The sequence below is a fragment of the Chanos chanos genome, chromosome 7 (genome assembly GCF_902362185.1).
Source record: "Chanos chanos chromosome 7, fChaCha1.1, whole genome shotgun sequence".
Lineage (NCBI taxonomy): Eukaryota > Metazoa > Chordata > Actinopteri > Gonorynchiformes > Chanidae > Chanos > Chanos chanos.
This window is the reverse complement of record NC_044501.1, coordinates 37017530-37042625: the sequence shown is the minus strand read 5'-3', so window position 1 is coordinate 37042625 and position 25096 is coordinate 37017530. Positions and strand designations below refer to the sequence as shown.

At 39.5% G+C, this 25096-nt stretch overlaps 1 protein-coding gene across 1 annotated transcript; it reads right to left on the bottom strand.

Annotated features, from left to right (window-relative positions):
* Positions 1-9260: 9260 nt before the first annotated feature.
* Positions 9261-24541, bottom strand: ccdc166 (coiled-coil domain containing 166). The gene is made up of 14 exons (XM_030779267.1): positions 24435-24541; positions 24299-24341; positions 23809-23953; positions 23226-23305; positions 22864-23040; positions 22132-22390; positions 21482-21628; positions 18762-19112; positions 15081-15356; positions 14625-14629; positions 11914-12090; positions 10936-10981; positions 10471-10500; positions 9261-9805 (listed from the first exon to the last, which is right to left on the bottom strand). The coding sequence occupies exons 1-14, from the start codon at positions 24539-24541 to the stop codon at positions 9261-9263; spliced, it is 2388 nt and encodes a 795-aa protein (XP_030635127.1).
* Positions 24542-25096: the final 555 nt, after the last annotated feature.

Below are 25096 nucleotides of genomic sequence, written 5' to 3'. Positions count from 1 at the left end.
TTTTCTTGGCATAGTCTGTAAACAGACACAGTAATGTTCTCATGAGCAAGTTATTCTTTTGCATCACTGAAAACTGAGTCACATGAAAACTGTTTAAAATACTCACCTGTATGTATCTTCTCAGACTCTGAAAGAACAAAACAGAACAAAAAAGTTGTTAAAGTTCCATTATCTGCTAAATTATTCAGGTTATTAAAAACTCATACTTAGCAGTATTCACCAGTCCCATTTATAGTACGTTTAAATAAAAGATCATGTGATCATGGTCAGCATACTCACATATGTTATGCTACACATGTGGGACAAACATTAATTTACTATGGACCTCTATCAGTGTGTGATACGGTGTCAGTTGTAACAGATCCCTGTTTCTCTTCTCACTCCTCTGCCCAGAGAGAGGACGTGAGGACAGCAGGGCTTAATGTCTCAATAAAATATCATGCTAAATAATCAGTTTGGAACTTTACTATAAAATATTTTTAAAAGGATTTGATGAATTGAATATAGGACTGCAATGGATGACCCACTGATAATGATCAAAAACTTTGATGAATGCATATGACCTGGACAAGATAGAGCTGATCTTCCTGCCCATAAAAAATGACTCCACTGCAGGACCTCTCCATTGATGGACTTTACACACCACCAACAATCTCACAGTCGATCTTTGTGACCAGCTGAAGGTTTCTGGGTAAATCACTGGCCAGAACACTTACACTTCTTTCCACAAACATTACTTGACTGCACATTCATTTAGCATGGGTTTGACTTTAAAGACCAAAAACAAAATGCAATGGAAGCACCAATAGCTGATTTCAGGAAGAGCTGATGATTAATACTGTCATCTGCTGTATTCTTATAAAAAGTTAAAAATACATTAGTGTGAGATGATGCATCATTTTAAGGTCTTAAAGAAAAATCACTCACCTTTTCGTATTTCTCTTGTTTTTTCTGTAAACAGACATGTAGATTATTAACTTCATTACGAACAAGAGGTGTCTCACTGCCTGTTTATGTGCCACTTACACATAAATATGTATATTTATTATATACAGTAACGAATTTTCTCTTTCCTGCTTAAGTAATGATGTAGTCACATCTGAGTTTACACTTCTTGCGATGAACACACTAAACCCCTGAACACTCAATATTTGTTGCACTGTGTTAAGCATATGAATCTGTTGTCAGACACATTTCTTTCAAAGTTGAGCAGCTCAGGGTTATGAAACTGAAAAATCAGTCACATCAGTCTATTAAGAATGCTCACCTGCACGTAGATTGTCAGACACTGCAACAGAAAAAAAAAAGAAAAAAAAATATTTATAAGTTGTGTGGGGAAAAATATTGCTTTGCATTATGAGTAACTTTTGGAAGGAAACTGCCTTTTTACTTATCGTCATGATGAAGTATTAATATTATAGGAACCTGTGCTTGCTTAATTACTACATGCTGCACAATGCATCAATGTGTTAGAACAATGAACATTTACTGTGAGGAAGACAAGGCCTCTGAGTGAACTGTATATCTGTACCACCTGGGGAGCGAACACAAAGTATCCAGGGTTCCATGAGGAAAGTTATCTTGTACATCCCCACACATGTCCTTGGACTTGTTTGTCTTACTGTATGAAAAACTCTACATTTCTTCACCTCAGTGAGAACTGCACTTCAACTCTGAGGTGTACTTCTCTCATGCAGCATGAAATAAAGACTGATTCACAACATCTATGTGGTTGATTCGTCTGAGTCTTAGCTACTCTCTTCCAGATCGAAAGCATTTCGTTCACATACAATATCCGTGTTCTTCAAAAATTTCTTTTGAAAGAGTTCATCAATCTCATTTATATTATATCACAGTGAAACAACATGTTAACAACAAAGCCCTCACTCTTTTGTCCCATCTCTACTCAGATACAGGATATAAGGACAACAGGACTTCCTGTAAATGAATGATCAGGTGTTTAACAGCTATAAATCTAAATTTTTCACATATACAGTTCTATACTGTACACAACTCGTACTGAAATGCAAACCTGGTCCAACTCCTTAAGTTGTGCAAAATAGAAGAGATAAGATTTAAATAGACACAACGAAACGTACAGGAAAAATAAAAACTAGAATAAAAATTAGAATAAAGGTGTTGGTGTTGGAAGCTGATGACTGTTAACTGATTTATGTGGTAAAGAGAAGAGTTAGTTGCAATCTTTCCGGTTTTTCTCCAGTGAAAAGACATATTCATTACTCTGGATCACACTGGGGTTCTGGCTGTTACTTTTCTCTCTTCCTGTCCACTGACTTTCCTCTGCCAAACTCCAAAGCACACGAACTTTCCACAAGTGCCCTTCTCCTCTCTCTCCTTTCATCTCTGACTTTTCATCTTAATGTAGTGCTGTACTGTAGGATCCTTCTCTCTTACCACTCACACAGTGAACTTCTAGACATAAGTCAGTCATATGAGGATATATGAACATTGTCTTAAATGTGACCTGGACAAGACAGAGCTGATCTTCAACCCATAAAAAATGACTCCACTACAGGATCTCTCCACTGATGGACAGACACTCCACACTTTACACACCACCACCAATCTCACAGTTGTTCTTTATGTCCGGCTGAAGGTTTCAGAGCCAATCACTGGCCAGAGTAATTAGATTACACTTCCTTCCACAAATATTATTTCACTGGCCATTTATTTAGCATGGGTTTGAGTTGAAAGACCAAAAACAGCGATGAAAGCACCAATAGGTGATTTTAGGAGGAGCTGATGAATAATTTGGACATACGTTGTGTTCTTATAAAAAGTTAAAAAAAAAAAAACATTAGTGTGACATGATGATGCATCATTTTAAGGTCTTAAAGAAAAATCACTCACCTTTTCGTATTTCTCTTGTTTTTTCCCTGTCAAACTCTGTAAACAGACAGGCAGGTTATTAACTGCATTATGAACAGGAGGTGAATAACTGCCTGGTCTTTGTGCAACTCACACATAAATATGTACTGTATATCAATTATATACATTAGTCTTCTCTCTCTTCTTTAAGTGATGATTTAGTTATTTATGAGTCTGCACTTCTTGAGATCAACACATTAAACCCCTGAACACTCAATATTTGTTGCACTGTGTTAAGCATATGAATCTGTTGTCAGACACATTTCTTTCAAAGTTGAGCAGCTCAGGGTTATGAAACTGAAAAACCAGTCACATTAATCTGTTAAGAATGCTCACCTGCACGTAGATTGTCAGACACTGGAGCAGAAAAAAAAAAGAAAAAAAATATTTATAAGTTATGTGTGGGGAGAAATATTGCTTTGCATTATGAGTAACTTTTGGAAGGAAACTGCCTTTTTACTTATCGTCATGATGAAGTATTAATATCATAGGGACCTGTGATTGCTTAATTACTACATGCTGCAAAATGTATTAACGTGTTAGAACAATGAGCATTTACTGTGAGGAAGACAAGGCCTCTGAGTGAACTGTATATCTGTACCACCTGGGGAGCGAACACAAAGTATCCAGGGTTCCATGAGGAAAGTTATCTTGTAAACCTCCACACATGTCCTTGGACTTGTTTGTCTTACTGTACGGAAAACTCTGCATTTCTTCACCTCAGTGAGAACTGCGCTTCATCTCCGAGGTGTATTTCTCTCATGCCGCATGAAATAAAGACTGATTCATAACATCTATGTGGTTGATTCTTCTGAGTCTTAGCTACTCTCTTCCAGATAGAAGCATTTCCCTCACATACATTATCCGTGTTCTTCAAAAATTTCTTTTACATTATATTACAGTAAAACAGCATGGTGCAGTGCTGTTAAACTGTGCAAAATAGAAGAGATAAGATTTAAATAGACACAACGAAACGTACAGGAAAAATAAAAACTAGAATAAAAACTAGAATAAAAATTAGAATAAAAGTGTTGGTGTTGGAAGCTGATGACTGTTAACTGATTTATGTGGTAAAGTGAAGAGTTAGTTGCAATCTTTCTGATTTCTCCAGTGAAAAGACATATTCATTACTCTGGATCACACTGGGGTTCTGGCTGTTACTCTTCTCTCTTCCTGTCCACTGACTTTCCTCTGCCAAACTCCAAAGCACACGAACTTTCCACAAGTGCCCTTCTCCTCTCTCTCCTTTCATCTCTGACTTTTCATCTTAATGTAGTGCTGTACTGTAGGATCCTTCTCTCTTACCACTCATACAGTGAACTTCTACACATCAGTCAGTCAGTCTACATAACTGACTGCTTCACAGAGACTGATCTCCTCACTTTTACTCCCTGCTCTCTTCAACTCTCTTTCTCCCACATCACTGAGAGGATTTCTGCCTGTACACGCACATGGATATATGAGCATATATGAGCATTGTCTTAAATGTGACCTGGACAACATAGAGCTGATCTTCCTGCTCATAAAAAATAATACCACCACAGTACCTCTCCACTGATGGACTTTACACACCACCGACAATCTCACAGTTGTTCTTCATGACCAGCTGAAGGTTTCTGGGTAAATCACTGGCTAGAACACTTACACTTCTTTCCACAAGCATTACTTGACTGCACATTCATTTAGCATGGGTTTGACTTTAAAGACCAAAAACAAAAAGCAATGGAAGCACCAATAGCTGATTTCAGGAAGAGCTGATGATTAATTCTGTCATCTGTTGTATTCTTATAAAACGTTAAAAATATATTAGTGTGAGATGATGCATCATTTTAAGGTCTTAAAGAAAAATCACTCACCTTTTTGTATTTCTCTTGTTTTTTCCCTGTTAAAGTCTGTAAACAGACATGTAGATTATTAACTTCATTATGAACAAGAGGTGCCTCACTGCCTGTTTATGTGCCACGTACACGTAAATATGTATATATATTATATGCAGAGCAACAGAACAAAAATGACAGACCTTCTGTTTTAGCAGAACACTGAATATACTGTATTTGCTCAAACACTATGATTTATGTCACTGAAACAGAATCACATGCACTAAACACACCATGTGTCACACATAGGCCTAAAACATGCCAACACAAACACTAGAGAGAGGAGAGAAAGAGAGAGGTATAAATGTCTCAGTGAAGGTTTATCTGATCTGGACAGAGCCGTGTAATGAAGAATCACACAAACAGCCTTCATTCCTGAATGAACCACAACCAGAACTCAGACAACTTGAAAAGAAGAAGAAGAACAACAAACACAAAACCCTTTAAATGAAGAGGAAGAAGTACAGTCTTAGACACAAAGACACAGAGCACGGTTTTATTTTCATCTTTTCATAATGCAGTTTAGCCTGTAGGAAATGTTAGTAAACGAATTCAGTCTCATATAAAAACACACTTGTGCAAGCACGCGCACACACACACATGCACACGCGTGCACACACACACACATACAGACATTAACATCAGCACAGTGACTTAGCAGTAATATAAAACTCATTCCACAAGTGTGTGACAAAAGGAATTATTTCAATTAGTTCATAGTTTACAACTTGTTATCACACCGATACAGTGACATGCAAAACACACACACACCTACATACTGACACACATTCAACAGTTTGTGTAATAAGATGAAATCTTTTTCTGTTCATTAATGTCTGACTTTGTTCACTGTCTCTCCTATAGCCAGGGACAGACCTACAGTATCAACATGAGGAGAAACATTTATTTACTATATCTGAAATCAAATTGAATTGAAAATGTAACATATACTGAATAGGTATTATATTTTATTTCTGAAGACTGAGGCTGGTACAATGTAAGTAATTATGTGGTCATGTCATGGAATATTACAGATTTTTATTATATAGGCTATACACCCATGTGGTTAAAATTTAATCTGATTATCTGTATTTTGGTTTGAATGCAAGATGTGTCCTGTTCTCAAAACTCTACATTCTGTGCTCTCTTCGTTTCTCTCTCTCTCTCTCTCTCATGATCAAAACAGTCATCTACTGCTTCTTCAGCACAGGCAGGTGGTGACAGAGATTCCATCCCTCTTTCTCATCTCACACACTCAGCAATTTTAATTTTCCTCCCAAAAACCCACAAAACAAATATGGAGTATTCTCTGACAACCTTTTTGATAGTTATTAGCATGGCAAGAAAAATCCAGATGAAAGTTTTAAATATGAACAGAGTCAGATGAAGGAATCAGTCCTGGTTCACTCTGCTTGTCTTTGTCTCTCTCAGTGGACTTGGGTGTCATTACCATCATTAAGTGAAAGCATCAAAGTGATGAGTATGTGGAGGGAGATTGTATTTCTAAACATTAACAAACACAGTGAGTATTTTCACCTTTTCCTTCATCTCATCTGTTTTTCTAGTCCTTTAAATGCCAATTCTGAATACCTCTTTTTTATTTTTGTCTAAAATGAGAAACATCAAAATGTATATGTGTGTGTGTGTGCGTGTGTGTGTATGTGTGTGTGTGTGTGTGTGTGTGTGTGTGTGTGTGTGTGCGTGTGTGTGTGTGCGTGCGCGTGTATACACATACATATACATACACACACACACACGCTGAGAAACTATACATATGAAACTATATATATAAAATCACAGACTGAATGTAACTTGGGAACTTGGCTCACTCAGCTGGAGACTATTGAGGCTGGAGTGTTGGATATAGACATAGTCTTATCTTGATATTGTACATAGTTGAACTAAGGTCTCAATCTCAGAAACTCTGTTCATATACACGCTGGTGATCTTTGGGTGGAGTATACTTTACTCTTATGCCTTACTTTTACCTGAAAACAGATCGTGAGTACCTAATGTTTCTAGGCAGCAACATGTTTTTGTTGCTTTACTTTGGGGATATTAAATAACTGACTGTGGAATACCAAGTGGTTTCGCTGTCTATCTGACTGGCTCAGTCAGATTTCTCTTCATCATGTCCACTTTCATTTTCATTTGCTCTTGCCACGCCCAGCAATTTATGACAAGAATGGGGTTATTACAGTTGCAAGTTTCATAAATTTGTGGTTACGCAGAATACACAAGACATAGACTAGTGATCATACAACACAATGTTGAAAGTGTTTGTGTGCAAAACTCGCACCATAAAACGCACCGCGTAAAATAATGAATACATGTCTGTAAACTTACCGTGGGGTTGCGGTGCGCCGTCCAGCTGTTGGTTTAGTGATTATCTAAAGCGCAACCTTCATTAGAGATTATGTTTAGAGCTTTGGAGAATTTATAGTTCTGTTCGATATTTGATTAATCTCCAGCTTTCGACCGTCCACTCCCTAACGTCTCATTTATTGTCCACGTCTTATGACAGAAATCACAAAGTTCTCTAATCAGGAAGTAAATCAAGGTTTCTCATCATCCAGTCAGATTTTTTCATTCCATCGTACTCCAGTCTTTTGTCCAGTCTTTATTTACTGATAAAATACGAATTTGACATCCAATCAAGTACTTGAAGTTGATTTACGTCACCAGTCTCTACCATTTTTATGTATTGGGTTTCACTCAGGGTTCCATCACTGTACAGACTCATGACCCATACAGGTCACAAGGGGGCCCCTAGTGGTCATAGAAATACCTGCGTGCGCACAGAAAGATCCGTTTGCCATTTCTAAGCGTAGTATTGTTGTGTTGCCAGGGAGTGGAGCTGCAGTCTTTCTGACACCACTGTGTGAAATAGTACATTACTTTGAATCTTTTTTAGATTACTTATACATTTCAGACATGTGTTTCTGGGTTGGCAGTCTGCATGAAGCTGACAGCCAATATCCTGTTTGTCTTGTGTATACTGTAAACCTTGAACCAGCCTCGCTGAATGATCAAGCACCATAGCACCAGCAAGAAAACATGTCTGGCAATGCCACTGGGCTCAAAGGTCACCAAAAAATGGTGTGATTACAAACATAATTCCACACATTTCAGATCATCAACATTTTACTTTTATTGAACAAAAGGTTCTGTTAAGAGTAACAGGGAGTTACAGGAATGTATATAACAAGTAACAGAGATATTAAAAAAAACATTTGGATGCCGTGGGATGTTATGGATTCTTGTTTGGATGGGTCATGGGTAAAAGAAAATGAGAATTAAAACATTGCTGGACATAACAGCTCATTTACACACTGTTGAAACTGGTACTGGATGAAGGACTGTATGGGAGTGTTCGGGTATTGTGGTGTCGCCCTGGTGTGTCGGTAAGAACACCTCTGGAGTCAGAATGCCATTTAACGGGTTTAATTCGAGGATTCAGGCAGCACAGTAATGCACGGGGCTTAACTGTCAAGGACGGTGTACATGCAATATTGTGGTCTAAAGAAAAGGAAAGGAAATAAATTATACGTTGACTTATAATAATAACATGAATTCTTGTTACATACAAATATAACCAGACAATATACTGCAGTAAAAAACTCCAAGTAACAGTGCAATTCGTCGTCATGATACTGCCGATTGCAAGTCAATCGCGTCTGTAGCGCTATCGCTGTAATACACGGAACAAACAACTGTGTATTTCTAATCGGATTCTCTTGTTAACGTCACACATAATAAAGGAGGTATACAATAACCAAACCGATTTAACACTGCAACATACATCATTAGACAAAGTATACTCGAAGTGGCATCTCCGTATGGCTAAACACAGACGAACTAGCGGCTAACATCAACGAGGTTATATAACCATATGGAATATTTGTCTAGTAGATGGAACAATTTACAAATCGTCAACGACACACAATTTGCACTCGAGGGGGAGTAGGGAGGGAGTCGAACGGCAAATACGCGAAGCTGGATAGAACAGGTGAACCGGCCGCTAAACTTGTAATGAGCGGACACTCAGCTATTTACAAAACACGCACATGACACAGTCCTAAGCGCATGCGCGCATGACGAACTGCCACGGCTTTCGGTCTTTCTAACAGACACTGTTGACCCGTCTGCACTGGAGCATGCCGGAAGAAACGAAGAATACCCAAGGCTTTCTAGTGTTTTCAGAAGCTGAACCTATATATTGATGTTCACACTCTGGACAGCTGTGTTCTCTGTTTAAATACCACTGGAGTCTGTTCCATGTCCTCTCCACATTTGGACTGGAGCACATTCTGAAATATTTTTTGATAACTTTTCTTTTTTTCTTTTTTTTAAAATTTTGTCAAGAATTTTCAAATATGTTTTAAACCCATGGAAAGCATAAAAAAGGGGAAAATGTGACATCTCCTTGCAATGTGATATTTACATTCTACTGTGAGTAATGTAAAGATGGCTATAAAGTGATTCATTTAAAATTCATTCACTGTGATTGACAGAAGTGATGACGAGTGGATCTAAATTTTTACCAGTCTCGTTGTCACAGGGATTGAAGCACGGATAAAGTTTCTCAGTGAAAGACTGACAAGCGAAAGAGTAGATATGAGACATGGTCTCCACGTCATAAAAGGAGACCAGACCCTCCTCATAATCCACAAACACCCCCACCTTCTGGGGGTTTTGTTTCAGAGAGAGGAGGACAGAGGGATCATCACGAGCCTTATACTGATTCCCCTTCCTCCCTACAGTCCAGTGTCCATTCTCAGGGCACTGTGTAATGAACCCCTTCCTGTTAACTGACTCTCTGACCACTCCTAAAATCCACTCAGTCTTCCCACTGACCTGCACCTCATAGTAAAATCTCCCTGAGGAGAACCCCTCCTTTCCCAGGACACTGAGCCAACAATCAAATCTCTTTGGGTTGTCAGGGAGATTCTGTCGTGTGTCTCCATATCTCACTTGTTTCCCATCATCAGACAGGACGAAGTAAGGATTTGCTGTATCGGGATCCAGAGTCACATCCACTGAGAAAAAATAGAGAGAATATTGATTTAGATGTGTGGATTAAAACTAATCAACTACAAATTTCAACTGTATCTGAATTAATGTGATATCTAACTGAATTTTACAATATTTATTAACACAACCCCAATTTGTGTTGTTAACCCTTTGTCATGGTAATGACACAGTGAAGCAGACTAGCAAACTGATGGTTATAGGTTTGAATCCCAAGCATGATGCTTCATTGCTGATGTGTGTGCGAGTAAGAGACTGAACCCCATGGTAATTCCAGAGGTGTGTGTGACATAAAAGGTCATAATCATAATATGCTTTGGTTAAGTCTGTCAGCTGTAAAACTGGACCATTAGACATGTTTATATGATAAGCTTTTGTGTCTACTGTGGCAAATGTAAACAATACTGATTTAAACATGCTATCACATTATAGACGATGATTATGGAGGTAAGTGTCTGTTTGAATCTGACAGTATCTGACAAAAACACTAAAGACCTGATTACTGACATGTGAACTGATGTTAACCTAACATCTCACCCTGACACTCACAAGATTGCATGACATGATCAATAAAAATATTACTGCATGATACAAATTCACATACACCCTCTGTACTGCTGATGTAGAATGTTTAATTCACGACACAGAATATTAATGATAAAATGAGACTCACCTGCATATTTTCTTTGGGTCCTGTTAAACTCTGAAACAATGGCAATAAACATTATGAGTGTTACATCATGTATTTTATGTCTATAGTTTAGTAATATTAACAGTATAATGTTATATGTGTATGATAAAGAGTAACTACCTTTTATGAGGTCTTCAAACAAAGAGCTAAAGTATGTGAATTGAAATCACTGATGTGAGGTAGAAAATATTGGAAGTGGTACTATGTGAGAAACAAAAGTGTCTGAAAACGTGTCCTGTAGTCTTTTATAACTTTTGTAAATATGTTATGGAGAGGCCTCAACATCTTCCTTTCTCGTTTTCCTTGATGTGTCCAAAGCCATTATTCTCTTTGCTTCCCACTCTCTTCCTCCCAGTTAACTGAGGAGATATCTGTCTGTCTGTCAGATATGTCCACACAGGCGACCAACTGTCACCTTAAACATGATCTGAACAGCACAGAGTTCACCTGTTTTCCCATTAAACCCACTCTGCTGCAAGGTAGGTTCCAACAGCTAAAAACAATAATACCAAAAACAGTAATTGTATGAAAAGATGTCTAATATCGATAATATTAATTATGTTTTAAATGGATGATGAGCGTCACGTTCAACATTGACTTGAATAATAGCATCAGTAGACCAGTCTTCTGTCTGGACGTAACATTTGTATTGTCCCTCATCAGAGATTTTCACTCTGGAGAGTTTTAATGAAGTGTTGCCTTTCTGCAGTTCCTCTTTAAACAGTGATGTCCTCCCTCTGTAAGACTGAATCTGCTTTTCGTTATTGTCGACACCATCTTTGTATAAATGGACCAGTGGGTCTGATGTATGGAGTCTATACCACTCCACTGTCATGTCCACAGCACTGATGTTGGGTTTGAGAGAACAGGGCAGAATCAGATCTTCACCAGCTTCAATAACAAGAGGACCATCTGGACCAGCCGGAAAAGGACTCTTTTCCGGCTGGGTGTGAGTGTGTGTGTGAGAGAGAGAGAAAACAGAGAAACAGGCATGTGTATATGCATGCATGTGTGTGGATGCGGGTGTGGATGTGTGCACATGTGTGCATGTGCATGTCTATATGCATGTGTATGTCTGTGTGTCTGTGTGTCTGTGTGTGTGTGTGTGTCTGTGTGTGTGTGTGTGTGTGTGTGTATACATTTGCAATTGTGCTTGCATGTGCGTGTGAATATGCATGTGCGAGTGTGCGTATGCGTGTGTGTGTGTGTGAATGCGAGTGTGCGTGCATATGCGTGAGTGTGTGCATGTGTGTATACATTTGTGTGTGCGTATGTGTGTACATATGTATGTGTGAGTGCATGTGCATGTGCAAGTATGTGTTTGCATGTCTGTGTGTGAGTGTGTGTGTGTGTCTGTGTGTGTGTGTGTGTGTGTGTGTGTGTGTGCATGTGCGTGTGTGCATGTATGCGTGACTCCTCCCTCACCTGTCTGGCTTTAAGGGTAAGTGCCTGGATCTTGTCTTTGGCCTCTTCCTCATACCTCGCCCTCTCAGCCAGGAAGTCAGCCCTCAGTCTCCGCAGACACTCTGAATGACTGCATTTCAATGTAAACACCTCCTGCTCCAACTCAGCAATACGACTCAGCTGCTGCTGCTGCAAGCTCTGTTACAAACACACACACACAGACATACACACCCACATGCACACACACATATATCCGCATTTATGAGTGCACACACGCATTTTGAGTGTGACCGTCTCTACACGCCATCCAAGAGAGGACCTGTATTACTTTGTGCCAGCAAAGAGAGGACTCATGTCATTCTGTGTGGACCGCGTTATTAGGAGAAATCACACACTGTGACCCTGGTTGAGATGTACTGTACACTGATAGAAGTTTAAATATGAGCAGTCTCTACAAAATCTACAAAAATGCTCTTTAGTCTGAATGAGAATGCGGGCAGCCATTGTGGCTCCCTCTGTACTGGAGTTGCAATAAGTCCATTGCTTTACCAAACACTGAAGGAGAAACCATTATGTGGCCATCATGGCTCAAAAAGAGTGTGATCAGCCCTTGTGATAACAAATATATTAATGCACTTGATTATTTTGCCCTCTTTTAACTGTAATAAATCTGAGATTCTGGTAACAGGAGCAAGCACTAATATGAGGATATATGTTTGTGCTTTCTTGTGTTTTGTGTTTACTTTGAGGATTTGCTAGTGATGGAATGAAACGTCAGCACTGAAAATAAGAGATGCAAAATTTTTATTAAAAAAATAAAATCGAACTCATCCAGTTGCTGTACTGGCAAGCCATTTCAACATGTCTCTTCACCATACTGTTATAGAGAAGATGAATGAATCTGTCATATGGTGCTCCGGGACACAGGAGGCAGCAGAGGGCAGTGCAATCCGAGGACCCCAAAGAAAAAGTCGGCCCCACGCCTCAGCTTCATGCTAGGACTTGTTGTCTGGTGTGTTTAAACCCTGCTGTTAACCATGACCTGCACAGGATATAGTCGACCTCCCATAAAGCCTGCTAACGCTTGTGGTCATTACTAATTAATCATATCATCATCCAGGTCCTAAAACAGCCATTACTAATCTATAGACTGGAGTCCTGCAGGCAATAGAAGGTGGCGCTATACCACCTCTGCAACCTGGTTACCGCACGGTGGGTGTGCGACCGCACTTGAGATTTTTTCTTACCGTCTGTCTGCTGATATCATTTTACATATTTTCACTATTGTTACAACACTCCATAGGAAAACTAAAATGGTCATTTGCAAAACTAACACGCTTTTACCAGAAAAACATGTAATACTGGCCACATTTTGACGGCTTTGAGATTTTAAAAGAAACTGCATGGACCGTCTTTTTGTAATTATTTATTCGCGCTGTCCAGTGTCGTATTAAAAACGGAACACATCAGAATAAGCTGAGGCATCATAGGACATGCAAAAATAATTCGAGAAAACACAACTGAGAAAAACCAGACTCACCCTCTTGTATCTGTTTCTCTTTTTCCTCGACATATTCTGTAAATAAACATGGAGGGGCTGTAACGATGTAATTAATAACTGACATGGACATGCAACGCCATATGGACAATACATTCCTAAATCTATTTATTCATTAAATACATTAACCACTCTTCTCTCTTGTTGCAGTAAGCTTGTAATTATGTCTAAGTGTACTTTTTTTTTTTTTAGATCAAAACATTAAGCACTAAACACCTGATATTTACAGCACTGTTGGCACGAATGTCAATTTTTTCTAAAATTTACTCTTCAAAATTGAACAGCTTAATCTTATGAAACTGCAAAGTTCATCACAGTAATCTTTGTATATGATAGATAATGATTAGTGAGAAAACTTAACTCACCACTAAAACTGAAGAGATGATGAGATTATTGACCTAACTGTTTGAAGAGTTTAGTTTTTGACAAAAACACTGAAGCCCTGATAACTCTGGTGCGTATAAAATGTATAAAACTCCACATGGTCTCACATGATCACATGATCAAACCAGTAGAAATATTACTATATTACTCATATAGTGTTTGTCATTAGTGACCAAATAAGGCTCACCTTTATATTCTCTTTGTGTGTTGTTCAGCTCTGAAAACAGACAATGCATGGTTTTTATGATCATGATTGTATTACAAGTCTTTGATAAATAGCGTCCATTGTTGTAAATATTGTCCTAGTTGAGCGCATTTGGGCTGTTTCAGGACACTGTACACAAAACTTAGACTAAAACTAAATAAATGACAGCGTGGTGACATTTACATATAAGCAGTATTCATAAAAAAGACACTTACATGTTAAAATAAGTGCTGGTCCATATCACAGTATAATTTTATATGCAATTTATTCAGCAAGGACTTCGGTTTGATGGCTGACTTAATTTTAGTAGGTATACTTGGCAGGTATAGGTAGGTGTGCTGCAAATTCCCCAGTGTAGAATTTACACACAGACTCACATTTACTCTCATAGTGTCATTTTAACAAAATGAAATTGCTGTGTTCTGAATTACAATCTTAATAATCCAGTCAAAAGGTTTATCCTTGTAAAAAAGAAGACCGGATCTCTTCTATCTCAACCGAGAGAAGAAAAAGCAAAACCAAGTTTAGAAGCTGATGAATATACATTAAAAAAATTAAGATCACTGACAAAAGATACAGAGGTACCTTTACTGAACATCACACATCAGGACAATGACCAGCCTCACCTTTACAAATTCTCCTCTTACTCCCTGAAAATGGAACAATACATATTGATCATTATGCCATCCTCATCATACAGTTTAAGAAATAATTGAATAGGGCACATGACACCAATTAAGACTGTCTGAGTCAGTTACACAAAATACATTACTGAAAGACAAAAGTTGCAAACATTACCTTTCATTCTGAGAAAACCCCAGATTACTATAATTAATCCCACGGTAATTACTAAAACTAAAATGAAAATCCAGATAATATGAGACCTCCAAGTATGAAAAACTGTACCTGAAACACAGTTGAAATAGATATTTACAGTGTGGAAAAAAACAGGATATTTACATACAAAATATAAATATGGCCTACATTTCATATTACTGTACAAGCTGTACATGTAATATGTTTGAATAATGTGTCACTTACTTGATATAACAATCTCTGTCTCCCTCATATGATCTGACAGTATTACTCTGCAGTAGAACCTGTTGGTGTTACTGTCCTGTACAGTGACACGTTTTTTAACATGGAATTTCTCTGTGTCTCTGAGTGTCTCTGTATCTTCAGCAGGGAGAAGGTTTCCATCACTGTCCAGCCACAGAACTTCAGGTTCAGGGTTCCAGCCTTTAATTTCACACAGTAGACTGAGTCCTTTACCAATACTGTAGCCTTCCATAGAGATCACTGGATGTGTTCCCACAGCTATCAAAAGTGGTATTACCAAAAACAGCCGTTGTTAGAAAAGCTACAGTTCTAAAATAGCTAACAGTTAATTACACTGCGTGAAAAGTGGTGTATTCGGAAATATCCGGACAAAGTAAACTTCCGCTAAACCTGCTGTTTTCCGGAGGTATTCGGATGCCCGCAGAACTTTGTCATGCGGACCTGAAAACTCCCGCAAATGTCCGAATACAGCTGTTAGACGGCAGTTTTCAGGCATCCGCGTGACCACAGTCGTTAGCTGATGGCTTGGCCTTTCAAATGCTAATAACAGTCAGTGGTCTAGGTGGGACTGGGTATAGAAGCCTGCCCCCCTTCCTCACTGTAACTTTCTATCAGTTAGCCTATATGTAATATTTAGCCGATATTTTGATAACCACACAAACTTCTTAGGTGTTGCATGGTGTATAATATAGCAGTGGTAGGCCCATGTAGCCTTTAATGTCATTGCTCTGTTGTGCAGCTAAATTACAATGGACACTTCAAATGGAGCATACAAAAACACACTGAAAACATAATTTAAAAAAAGTCTAAATGAGAGGTTCATTAATTACATATTTGATGGTTATGCAACTGTCCTTTACTTGGGGTCAAAGGTACAGGGTGACCAGATGCAAACAGACCAAATGGGGGACAAGTGGTAAGTTTGTGTGGGACAATATGGGACATGTTACTAATGCTGAGAGATGATGTAAAACTTAGATATAATGTCAGTCTAACTGTATAAGAAACACTTGTATACACTTGTATTGGTAGACATCCAACATGCATTGGCCATTACAGGCCCATCAAAGGCAACTGTACTTAAACAAAGCAGCAGGCATCATACAGCTCAAGTCTTTCAAGTTAAACCCCTGACCAAATCCAACTATAAGAATAAATAAGGCTCAAAATAAAATATTACATAAAAAAACAATTTCAATGCAAATCTTTATATCAAGCCAAAATCTCTATTGGATGAGAAGCATGGTCAGAAGGGATAAAAGAACTTTTCCCTTTTTTTTTGACCATGACGTCGGCTGACAGCGTTTATCTTCATATCTGTAAAGTTTTACTAAGTTTGGTTTTTGTGACGTCGCAAAGAAATTCGTCGGCCCCACAGCTGCACAGTTTGATTGACAGCCGCCACAGACTCTTGATGACCGCCCTCAGCGCTCTCCTCTCAGCCATTGGGCGAAAGCAAGGCTTTTAAAAAAACTCGCCTATGTTGCATTTTCACTGCTTTTGACATAGCGCTATTAAATAGATAAGAAACTATGCTCATGTGCAGGCGGGTAAAATAATGGATCCATATATTTTTTATTTCTGACAGTTAAAAACCAAACGACCAGCGAAAATGCGGGACATTATCTCAGTATGAGGGATGCGGGACAAAGGATACAGGACTTTAAAAAAAAAAAAAAAGTTTACAGGGCATAGGAGTTTTTGTTGTTGATTCTCGCTTGTTTGTTCGGAATGTTTCTCCTCAGTACGAGGACGCGCCCCGTTTTCAAACCACCCACTTAGAATCTAAGGTTGAGTCCTGTCCAATCAGTTTTCTGTGCGTGCATGGCGTAGAGTGACAGTAACCAATAGCATTGTGTGCAACTGCAGCGCGAAATTTGCTTTAGGGAAGGGGTTACCTGTAGTAAGGTAAGGAGAAGCGAGTCACTGAAGGATTACAGAAGCTGTACTCCGTATTCTGTCGATAGTGTGCATTTTGAAGATGGCTTGCAAAAGAACACTTAACTTTTCGAACGGACAGCGGAGTGGAGAGGCTACTCGTGCGCCGGGAATATCCAATTTTTCCAATGCCGAGTCCGAACGAAAACAAACAACTGGTGTCCCCGTTAAATGCATTTTTAAGAAGATGTCTGAACAGCAGTAAACGTTCATGGAGAATGTTATTCGGCGGTTGGACAGGATGGAGTCCCATCAAAGAGGAGTCTGCCCGAGAAAAGAAGACGAGCGGGGAATAACTCTGTTTCGGTAAGTTTATTTCTGTAGCCTTCTGGCTTTCGTCTTTGACTGCCGCGCATTCTGATACGTTCACATTTCTTTATCTGCTTTATCCCTTAATGTGGTTGAATTTAACTCTTGTATTAATTTTGCTTCTACAGGAAGCTGTGCGGAGAATGCATAATGCTGAAAACAACACACACAGATATGATCCACGGACAAGGTAGGACAGCGTGTTTTGTTGGTAGACTATATCGTCGCGATTGTTTCATAGCAGTGCTTGGAATTCTAAACGAACTTTTAATCAATCTTCCTTTCTTCTCCGCTTTTTTTCTCTCTCTAGCATCCTGAAAGACCGATTGAGACTATTCGAAAGAGTTACCGGGTGAATCCAGAGAACAAAGAGGGGGGCAGGATCGCCACTCGAACGAGGCAAAGGAGGAGAAGAGTAAGTCAAAACATCATTTCCCTAGTAGTTCTTAGATTTTTTCTCCATTTGCTATTTTCAGTGATCTAATTTCTGTTTTCACTGTGTTTTGCATCTGCTCAAGGCCAGAGCTAGTGTTCTTTAAACTGAGGAAGAGGCTGCCATATGGAGGACCGCATCAGTAGATATAATTTCTGACGGGGACTCCACCATCTTGGATGGAAGGCCAGCGTGGGTCCTCCCGCCTAGCACAGAGTTGGGGTGCTACAGAATAGAGACCACGGAAGCTGGGTTGTTCTTGGGAATGCTCAACATTTAGAGTTTCATTTATGCTCCCAAAAGCATTTGTATTATATACTATGATATTACAGTATATTCTGTTCTAATGTATTCTATTCTGTTATTTAATGTACATTGATTATATATATATATATATATATATATATATATATATATATATATATAATTGTCAATTTATATGCCTTATATTATACTGTATTTGCTTTATTTATAATAAAATTTGTGTAATTCATTTTTGTTTGCCAGACTATCTATACAATCTACCTATGAAGATAAAACAACACCACCACCAATAATAATAATATTATTAATAATAATAATAATAATTATTATTATTATTATTATATAAACCATATGAATTCATGTCTGGGGACCCACAATGGACCAATGGGGAAGGGTTTTAGAGGAGGGGCAAGACATTGCTCCACCAATCCAAAGAAAGACTTTTGACCAATTGCAGGATACCTGGTGGCCCAAGGTGTGAAGTGCAAATGTTCCCTTCCAAGCACCCCCAAGGGATTATTCACCATGGCAACTAAGGGCTCTAGGCAGACCCCAAAACACGGTACATATTCAGGAGTTTTCCATGCCGCGTAACAGAGCTGCAAACTGCCGGATACAGCCGATAATCTGTGGAGTATCCGGGAATATACAGGGGTATTCCAGGCCGAATACACCTCTTTTCACGCAGTGTTATGTTTTAAATGGACAGTGAACATCACCTTCAACATTGACTTGAACAGTAACATCATCAGACCAGTCTTCTGTCTGAATATAACATTTGTATTTTCCCTCATCAGAGACTTTCACTCTGGAGAGTTTTAATGAAGTGTTGCCTTTCTGTAGTTCCTCTTTAAACAGTGATGTCCTCCCTCTGTAAGACTGAATCTGCTTTTCATTATTCTCAACACCATCTTTGTATAAATGCACCAGTGAGTCTGATGTATGGAGCCTATACCACTCCACTGTCATGTCCACAGCACTGATGTTGGGTTTGAGAGAACAGGGCAGAATCAGATCTTCACCAGCTTCAACAACAAGAGGACCATCTGGACCAACAACCTGCAACTGGTCTGGAATCAGAAACAGATATAAAATATGTATATTATGACCCAGATCACTGATAAAGTATCAAATGTTCTAAATACATTAGTGGTGTATTTTGGGGGATACACAGATTTATATGCAAAAATGTCCTCATGCTACCAGAGAGAGAGAGAGAGTTTGTGAGAGGGAGTAGGACAGAAAAGGGTGTATTACCTGATCTGGTCATTGTGATATGAAGAAAAAGTACAAAAATCAAACACAAAGCAAGCATCATTCCTAATTGCCAGGCATCCACTATTGTAGTCTGCTTCTGTAAATTAAAAAAATTAACTGTTTAAAAGTCAACAAACTCTCAACAATTATCTTTGGAGATGTACGTCGCAATTAGAGTCACTTTTCGTTTCACTCTTGTTGTGGTTTAACCTGCCCAACCTGCTATTACACGCATGCAACAACACACAGATTCAAACAGACACCCATGCACAAGCACACACTGAATAATTTGTGCCTGCAATGACATTTATTTCATTTATCTTACCCAAATCCAACAGCACTTTCCAAAGGCAAACCCCTAAATCACAGAGTCAAGATTCTTCAGATCTCCTACACAAATAGCAATGAGAAAAATGGGAGAGTTACAGATGCAAGATTCATACACTGGGGTCTGGACAGAAGACACAACACATATATCAGAGATGATACAACACAGACAACTGTGACAACACACATAACTCTGTGGGGCCCCTGTCTCCTGTCAGTCAAGCAGCATTGCACAGCCAGTCACTGTTCACTCTCTTCTCCTGGTTCATCTTACACTGCAGTGCAATGTTTTAAAGGTTTCGGGTTCTTCTGGTGAATCCACAAAACAGGAGTCAAAACACCATCACTTTATTCTGAGGGAACAGTTGTAGTTATGGTTGACCTCTGGTGAACAGGCAACTTCACTTAACATAAAACTCCAATAGTTTATTAACCAAATACATTCTATTACTCTCTCAAAACTTTATTCCAGAGGCATGGATGGTTTCATTATGTCTATGTTTAATAAGTGAGGTCCAGACGTTAGCAATCAACAAGTAACATTTTGGTAAAGATTTCATAAATAATTTAGTCCTAAAACTAAACTTCTCTCCAGGTGTTTAAAGTAACCAATCAGAAGTAGGAAGGCAAGGTCATCTGTCTAGGTGATCTGACATTCCTGCAGTTCAGTCAAGTATCATCTGCATTCCAGTCTAGGAGAAGCATTCTTGACTTCTTATTTCTTAGCTTTTTTATTCTTATACCACACAACCATATCTAGGGTATCACATAAAGTAATATGTAAACCTTCAGTTAGTGGAGGGGCTAGATCAGATAACTCATCCGAAACTGATTAGCATTAAGTCTGTGTTTTCTGTTCACAAATAACATTAGCCTGCCATCTAATTTCACCTGCCTGATCAAACAGAGGCTGGATCAGTTTCTGTGCACATCGTTAACATCTTCTCTGTACCCTCAGAACATCATGGGTTTTAGCATCTATTCCTGTGATTGTTCCACGTTGCATTTACACTTGAGCGAACTGCATCAGAGTTCACTTGGAACTCTGTGGTCTCAGTGCAGTTATTGGGTGCACACCATGATTCGAATTATAGCCTCCTTGTTCAAATGAACCACAGCAACGGAGCAATTGCCTCAGGTTTCAGTTCAGTTGGAGCAAATGGACTAAGTGTGAACAGGCTCTTAGTGTTTCTGATAAGGACTTTGAAGAACGGTCCAGCTCAAAAGGAGGTTTGTTGTGCTGGTGAATTTTTGCCGGAAAATCTGAGTGCACAGTATACAGTGCCAGGTGATGTAGAAACTCATGTTTAGTGGTTATACGTCGGACTCCCAGAGCCCTCGTCTGAAGAGTCATCGTGGGACAGACCCTCTTATTATTTTGAAGGTTTTTTTCTTTGGATATGGGTATGGATTTCACTTTGAGATGCTGCAGACACAGTCCTTCTCCAGTATCGTGCTTTTAGACTAAGTCACTAACGGAGATGCGATGAAGGGGTGTCAGCAGGCGAAAAGGAGTAAACAGGAGATTTGTTTAATATGTGGTGGATCAGGGTACAAGGCACATAATGCAAAACAGGATACAGACAAGATAACCCTGAATGACACAGACTGGCAGCCTTGGGCGTGACTCTCAGGCGGTATTAATAAAAGGGGAAGACAGACGGCGACCCAGGCACAAGGGCCTCGCGAGATGGAAGGTTGACGGCGCCGACCGTCCAGTTCACCAAAAAAACTCTGCGGCTGGCCCTCATCCGGTGTCGCTCCTTACCTATATGGTTGACTGAAGAAGACATGTAAGCATTTTCAGCTCTACTGTCTGATGTCACGTTTGAACTTGAAGGAATGACTCCGCAACCTGCACCTTTCGAGTGGAGAAGTCGAGATTTCTGTGCATATCTCTGCTTTGCCTCCCTTATAGCATGGCACAGCTTTGTGCCTCGCTGTTCCGTTCGGGCCAGATCAGTAAAAATGTTATTGTATGACATAAACTCACGCGATGATTCTCATGAGTGGTAAAAATGAGACGTGTCTGCACGCGATCCTTGTAAAACTGACTCAGTTTTAATAGGAGGTGCTGAGTCAGATCCATCATGATCTAGTCAAAGGATTTGTTATTATGAAAACTGAGTGAAACTGACTTGAATTTTTACTTCTACTCTGCATGAATTAAGACTTGTGAAACATCCTGTCCAAAAGAAGCAGTTTAACCTAATTGACACTACCAGTTCTTAAAATGGTAAATATAAGAAATAACATGATTATTGAAAAAAGATACAGAGCTGGTTTTACTGAACAGAGAGAGGAACAAATAACATTATTAAACAAATGCAATGCAAAGAATTCATTTTGGAAAACCTGTAATTAGTTTCATTACATGAAACATTGATTAAGTAAAGAAACACACGCTTTAAAGTATTATTTAAACTGAAGTATCATTTTATTCAACTATTCAGCTTATTTGTGTTTTATTCAGCAAAACTTGAGTGTCTTCAATCTGTCAATTACTGGTTGCAGCCTCATTATGCGTCTTCTCGATGTTGGCGCCCTCTTGTGGTGATTTGTGGGAGAGCATCGAAGTGCGAAGGCGGCGCAGATCCTTAACGTATTCTCTCTCCGTGAGCAGCTGCTGATGCTGCGTCTGCAGCTTTTGCTGGCGTTTGTGTAGAGACTGAGATCTCTCAATGAGATACTGCAACTCCTCACACAGGCGCTGGTTCTCCTGATGTATCTCCTGCGTGTGGGTTATCAGATAATGAGCCACATCCTGAAAGAGAGAGACAGCGAGAGGGGCAGAGAGAGAGAGAGAGAGAGAGAGAGAGAGAGAGAGAGAGGGAGTTAGGGGGAGGGCAGCTGGTAAATGATGGTATGAGGGGTATGTGTGAGTGCTATTTTAAATCTTTTACATATGAGTAATAGTGGGACTCTTTTCAAGCTGGGTGTCAGCGTTTGTGTGTGTGCGTGTGTGTGTGTGTGTGTGTGTGTGTGTGTGTGAGGGAGAGAGAGAGAAAAAGAGAGACAGAGAGACAGGCATGTGTATATGCATGCATGTGTGTATGTGTGCTTGTGTGGGTGTGTGTGTATACGTGTGCATGTGTGCTTGCATGTGCATGTGAGCATGCGTGTATGAGTGCGAGTGTATGTGTGCGTGAGCATGTGCATATGGATTTGTGTGTGTATGTTAGAGTGTGTGTGTATGCATGCATGTGCATGTACGTGTATGTGTGACTCCTCACTCACCTGTTTGGCTTTAAGGGTAAGTGCCTGGATCTTGTCTTTGGCCTCTTCCTCATACCTCGCCCTCTCAGCCAGGAAGTCAGCCCTCAGTCTCCGCAGACACTCTGAATGACTGCATTTCAATGTAAACACCTCCTGCTCCAACTCAGCAATACGACTCAACTGCTGCTGCTGCAAGCTCTGTTACAAACACACACACACAGACATACACACACACACAGAAGATAGAAAATATATGTATACATGGCATATATTTCATACAGCATATGAATAAACTGTAGACCTGTGTGTAATGTAGACTAACATGCACATTCCTTTGGAAGACAAACACATTTAGACACACACACCAAACCACAGTGTTTCACCTTAAATTCTGTGAGACCAGCAATCTCAGTGTTCAGAAGAGCAAGCTCACTTTCCCTCTTCAAAATCTCCTTCTTCAGCTCTGCAAGCAAAGAATCAAACACACACACACACACACACAAACACATAAACAACCAATAAAATAACTGCAGATATCCCACATTCACATTCATTCTCAAACTATTACTGTGGTGGTCACAAGTTTGACAGATTTCTGGTTTGATGTGCCCTTTGACTGATGAATGTCACTGGGAGTTTTTTAATAAGAATTTTAGATGACTGACTCTATATGGTCTGTTGACCAGGCTTTGGGCCTTGATAAGTTCCTGTGATGGGTTTAGCGGTGTATGATGACTCTCTCTCTCTCAATCTCCCTCTCTCAGTCTCTCAATCTCCCTCTCTCAATCCCTCAATCTCTCAATCTCTCTCAATCTCTCAACCTCAATCTCTCCTTCTTCCTCTCCCACTCTCCCCTCTCCTCTTTTTCTGCGGTCTAGTAAAAAAGGTGTTACAGAACGGTTCAGGGTCCTGGTTTGGTCCCTAATGCACTGAGACGGTCCTGGTGTTGTGGTTTTGAGGTCTCACCCTCGGCCTGTCGGTTGTAGTTCTCCACCATCTCCTCTTTCTCTCTCTTCAGCTGCTCCAGTTCCTTCCTGTTTTGGTCACTAAGCGTAATGATGGCATTTTGACGTTTCTGGGTCCTCTTTGCCAAGTAGGTCATATATTCTTGCTGCAGTAACAGGGTGGAATTTGAGATTATGTTTGAGTGTATGTGTGCTGAATGTGTGTTATAGTGAGTATTATGATGTTTCTGACGTGTAAATTTCTGTGTTATACTTACACTTTCCATACGCGTCTGGTTGGCTTCACTCTGGAGGAATTCATTGTCCTTTCGTCTAGTGTTGGCATTGAGTTAAGCTGCACTTGTAAAGCCTATCTTCAAATGAATGTAACAGTCCCAATATAAGTGTCAGTGTGTGTGTGTGTGTGTGTGTGTGTGTGAGTGTGAGAGAGAGAGAGAGAGAGAGAGAGAGAGAGAGAGAGAGTTGCAAGTTAAAGGATACAGTTGCTGTACTTTTGTTCTCAGGCCGTTCAATTCTTCAATGAGCGCGTCATACCTAAGAGACCAACAAACTGCGTTATTTTATTTTTAACACAGTTACAGTAGTTTAGGCTACTTATCATTGATTTCCTTTGAGTGGCTCTCTTACTCCTTCTGCAGACGTGCCTCTCGATCCGGTTCTGCCTGTGGCGAACTCTCAGCTCCGGATTGCGTATCTTGTTTATGTGTCGATTCATTCCTCTTTTTGGGGGGCATTGCTTCGTTTACCAGTGTCTGTTCGCTTAATAGTGTCTTTTCAAATTGCAAACAAAATCCTTCTGGAGAAAAGGGCACTGTTTTCCTTTGCTAGTTGTTTGGATACCATCAGCCGTCGGACTAACCGCTTTTATATAACCATTCCAATTGTTGTGATTGTTCATTCACAGTCAAAAGTGCTCGCTTCAACCAAAAGACACCTTGTTTCCAAGACGACTACACACAACATTCTTACAGGAAGTCTTCGTTGTTGCGAAGAAAGTAACAGGCCATATACAGAAAGAAACGAGTGCGCATCAGTAAGTGAAACCTTAAATGTTACATTTACATGTGCTATATTTTCATTTATTATTGCAACGATGGGTTTAACTAATGAATGAATTCATAGTTTGACCTCATTGAGTTCGACTGGATAGTAATACCATGAAGTGTCGCTAGGTGGTAGGCCTATATTATACGGAGACATAAATCTCTCGTGCGGACGAATAGAGTGTCTACATAAAAGCCGGAGAACACGAGATGTCATCGCAAAAAATAAAGCGTGTGGGCGATATA

Excerpts from the sequence above, each read along its gene's own strand:
- ccdc166 (XM_030779267.1), bottom strand. The coding sequence starts at position 24,541 with ATGCCCCCCAAAAAGAGGAATGAATCGACACATAAACAAGATACGCAA. Across the intron at positions 19,113-21,481 it reads TCTCCACTCGAAAGGTGCAG|ACCAGTTGCAGGTTGTTGGT; the intron begins GTTGCGGAGTCA and ends TTCTGATTCCAG. Across the intron at positions 15,357-18,761 it reads TGTTCAAGTCAATGTTGAAG|CTGTGGGAACACATCCAGTG; the intron begins GTGATGTTCACT and ends CACTTTTGATAG.